The following is a 4,017-nucleotide window of genomic DNA, read 5'->3' as shown; positions in this document are numbered from 1 at the left end:
GGCGGCGGCCCGGGCGGGGGTCCTCCCGTGCTGTAGTCAGACATGGCGCGGCGGGGCCGGGCCTGGCGCGGAGGCAGAAACTGAGGAGGCGGCGGCTCAACGCGGGAACAAGGCCTCGCTCCACACGGCCGCGAAGCACTCTGGGAGGCCAGCGGCTGGGAAGACGACGAGGGGGGAGGGGACCGCCCCCTCTCGCCGGCGGCATGACGGACGGCGGGGTTCGACCAATAGGTGGCTGGCACCGCTCTCTGATCACCAATCGCGGGCTCTGTCGGCGAGCTGCCAGTCGGACAACTACGAGAGGCAGTAGGCGGGAGGAGTAGCGTGATTGACGTCTCTGGCAAGCAATAGGCTGCGGGCTGCCTGGGCTGGGCGGGCTAATCGAGGCGCGTTGAAAGGGTAAGAGGTGGTCTTACGGCGAGATTGACAGCTCTGAGGACAGGAAGGATGGCGCTACGAAAGGTTTCTTTGAACGAACTAGGCGGGAGCTCATGCAGATGGTAGGGACCACCAGCCAATGAGTACAAGCTGAAGGCGGCTCTTGTGAAGATTGGCAACTACGTTCATCCAACCCCCAATTAGTTCAGCCTGATGCGGTTGGCTTTCGACTTGATTGCTTTCGCTGTTAACCAGAATCCTTTTCTAGGCCTCCCTTCTAAAACGAGCCAGTGGCTGGGCAGCGGGGGGGCGGGCACTAAGTGACCGACACTTCTGCCAACAAATAGCAGTGGAAGGAAGTAAAGGTTCGGGTTTTGGTGGGAGCCAATGGAAGCACACTTGCAGTGGGCGGGGTTGCCTTGCCCCCGGGCAACTAGTGGGTTGGCGGGAGCCCGCGTGAATGGCAGGCGACCTGAGCAATGGTCACGGGATGCACGAATTTAGGCCTGACGTTTGGGTTAGCAACCCCGAGTCTGCTGGCTTGGCCTGGCACGCGGTCAGCTTGAGGCCGTAGGGACCGGCTGCTTCCCTAGAGGAATGGGATGACACTAGAGAAGGAGCTCTCCAGAGCTTCCCTCTCCTCTTCCAACTCTGGGGTTTTGAACCCCCACTTCTCTACTTCGTCTCTTAGAATTTTAGCTTCCCTGCCTGACTTAAGGGTCCAGGGCTGGCAGCTCCTCCAAGGACTGGTGGTCTTCCTCTCTAATTCCCGCATCACCACCCCTCTCTTACTGTGAAGCCCTGGGATCTCAAGCCCATCATAAAGCCTCAAGTTACATCTCTAGAAATCGGCAAGGTTCCTGGCCACCCCAACCCCAGGGATATCAAGCACCTAGCAGCCCGCATGCATCCAGGAATCCCCAGGTCCCTCCTAGACCCAGTATTTCCAAGTCCCCAGATTCTCAAAACAGGCTAGCAGAAATCATTCCTTTATTCTGGCCATTTGCCCATCCGTCATTCTGCCCTTGAACTAGCGTGCCCTTTACTCCAGGTCGGAATCCAAACTGCTGTCCTGGGCTGTAGCCCTGGCAAGGGTCCCCAGCGTCTCCCAACTCAAGCGCCCAGGCTAATTTCTTCTCAAAAGCTGCTCCGCACAGAGCCGGGCCAGGGCACGCTGGGCCCCCCGTCCACCTCGACACAGAGACTGCTGCCTAGCTGGCCACCTCAACACCTAGAGTTTTCTTCATGAGTTCATACACCAGGTAGCTGATGCCGCCAGCGGGAAGCACCTTCAGCAGCGTGGGGGTTACTCCTCGGTACAGCCCCGGCAAGCCTTGCTGGGCCAGAATCCTCTGGAAGACTCCACGCATGGTGGGGTTCGAGCCCTCCACAGAGTCTGTAGGGACAAAGCCAAGTTCAAGGCCCCAGCAGCAATGATCTTGGGGGTTGGGAGGATGAAACCAAAGCCCGGGGTCTAAACGGGTCATTTGGAATAGAGTGTCAATGATGTTTATAGGAAATGAGACAGTCTGAGGGGGAGTGAGGAGTTCAATTTGGGGAGCCATTTTCAGAGTACACTCTCAGGGAGTCATTTAGAAAACATTTGAGCATGATGAGGTTGAGAACTTCTGACATCTGCCGGGGACTTGGGCAGTGTGGTCGGGGGCCATTTTGGAGGCGTTGTCAGGGTCAGGGTGGTGGGCTGAAGGTCTACTCCGAAGTTTGTGGATTCATCTGGGGACTGAATCCAGTTGGGGTGTCATTTTTGAGACTTCTCAGTGTCTTTTTGTCAAGCTAAGTCTTAAAGAATGTGCAGCCAGAGTGTTCCTAGGAAGCACTTTGGACATGTTGCTAGGAGAGGCTATTCCTTGGAAAGGGACATCATTTGGAAAGGTCAGTAAAAGAAAGGACGGCCCTCAATGACATGGATTGACACAGTGACAAGAGCAGTGGGTTTGACTATGTCAGAGATGATGAGGCTGGCATAGGATAGGACAGGGTTCAGATCCATTATACAGAGAGTCACTGTGGGTCATATTCAACTTGCAATACGTAACAGCAGAATAGCAGGGAAAGTGAGTATACATGAGTTTTAGGGAGTCAAGATCAGTTATGGTCAACTTGGGGAGCATACGTGGAACTGTTTGAGGACTAAATCTGATTTTGCATTTAGTGGGTCAACTTGGGGTCAGAAAGTCCCTGGGTGGTGGACAGTTAACACACTCAACTGCTAACCCTAAGGTTATGTTGTTGTTGTTGTTATGTGCCGTCGGGTGGCTTGCACTCATAGCGACCCTATGTACAACAGCCCTAAACTCTGCTCTGTCCTGTGCCAATCGCATTGCCTCTGACACAACCATCCCGATAATCCCAGTCACCAAATCAATCCACCTCATAGAGGGCCTTCCCCTCCTGCGCTGTCCCTCCACCCTCCCCAGCATGATGTCCTTCTCCAAGGACTGGTCTCTTCTTACAACATGTCCAAAGTATGTTAGATGGAACCTCAGAATCCTTGCCTCCAAAGAGCCACCCGGTTTAACTTTCCAGGATGAATGTTTTCCTAGACTGCTAGGAACCCTAAGGTAGCAAGTTCAAATCCATCAAGAGGCACCTTGGAAGAAAGACCTGTGGCTGCTGGCAGGGCTCTAGGGCCCAGGTCTACAGTGACACATACAAGGCTGCCAGCATTCTGAAACTGCCCGATGGTGACAGGTTGGCCTGAGGTCACAGTGCTGAGCTGGCTCACGCGAGGGGGAGTTTGGGGTAACTGGGGATGGATGTGTTAGCGGCTTTTCGGGGCTGGGCTTACACTTGAGGATGAAGTACAAGTTTTGGTGGATTTGGGAGCCTGCTAAGGCCCAGGTCAGATACGTAGAATGAAGGAGCCCCTTATGGAAGCTAAGAAAATTCATTCCACTGTAAGTGAGGCACCATCAAGTGGGTCCAGCCTGACCTTGCGCCTGCATCCTGGTGCGCACCAAGGTCAGTGGGTAGCTGGCCATCTGGCCACAGGTCGTGGATAGTGTCACAGATGACACACTGACCATCAGACCGCTGGGGTCCTCCATGTTCCTGCCTGACCTCCGCCAGAAGTGCAGCATCATCTGCAAGAGGAGGGGAGAGGGTCGAGGCTGGACTCTGGGCTCCAGCCACCCCACCCCACCCACTCCCGGGGACCCCCACCTCATAGACGGCCAGGTCAGTGCAGGCGTAGGGGATGATGCCCAGCATGTTGGGCAGGTAGCCGCGGTAGAAGGCGCGAGGTCCCTCCTGCTCCAGGATCTGCCGGGCACAGTGCCTCAGCCCCTTGTACTGCCCGGTCCGGCCCAGCGTCAGCCGAGTCTTCAGCACCTGGGGGGAGGGCGGCTGAGGTAGCTCATTTGACTTAAGCTTCTTAGTGGCAGGATTGAATTGTGTCCCTTAAACTCCAGGCTGAAAGTCCTAACCTTACACCTTTGTCTGGAGGAGCCCTGGTATGTGGTGCGTCTGATACAGGCCATGGTCTCTGCTATCACTTGTTATGCATCAGAGAGTTGGACAATGACCAAGGAGGACAGAAGGAGAATTGATGCCTTTGAGCTGTGGTGCTGGAGAAGAGTATTGAGGGTACCATGGAGTGCTAGGAAAACAAACAGATTC

At 55.2% G+C, this 4,017-nt stretch overlaps 1 protein-coding gene across 1 annotated transcript in view; it reads right to left on the bottom strand.

Annotated features, from left to right (window-relative positions):
• Window positions 1–1,589: 1,589 nt before the first annotated feature.
• Window positions 1,590–4,017, bottom strand: part of SLC25A41 (solute carrier family 25, member 41) — a 15,688-nt gene continuing 13,260 nt past the window's right edge. The window contains exons 5-7 of the mRNA XM_006896421.1: window positions 3,562–3,729; window positions 3,332–3,482; window positions 1,590–1,774 (exon numbers count right to left, since the gene is read on the bottom strand). Coding sequence (XP_006896483.1) covers window positions 1,590–1,774; window positions 3,332–3,482; window positions 3,562–3,729 — 504 coding nt within the window. The remainder of the gene's footprint in view (window positions 1,775–3,331; window positions 3,483–3,561; window positions 3,730–4,017) is intronic.

The sequence above is a fragment of the Elephantulus edwardii genome, unplaced genomic scaffold (assembly GCF_000299155.1).
Source record: "Elephantulus edwardii isolate Elephantulus edwardi_28Jun2011 unplaced genomic scaffold, EleEdw1.0 scaffold00185, whole genome shotgun sequence".
NCBI lineage: Eukaryota > Metazoa > Chordata > Mammalia > Macroscelidea > Macroscelididae > Elephantulus > Elephantulus edwardii.
Note: the sequence above shows the minus strand (reverse complement) of the source record. Positions and strands in the feature narration are given on the sequence as shown.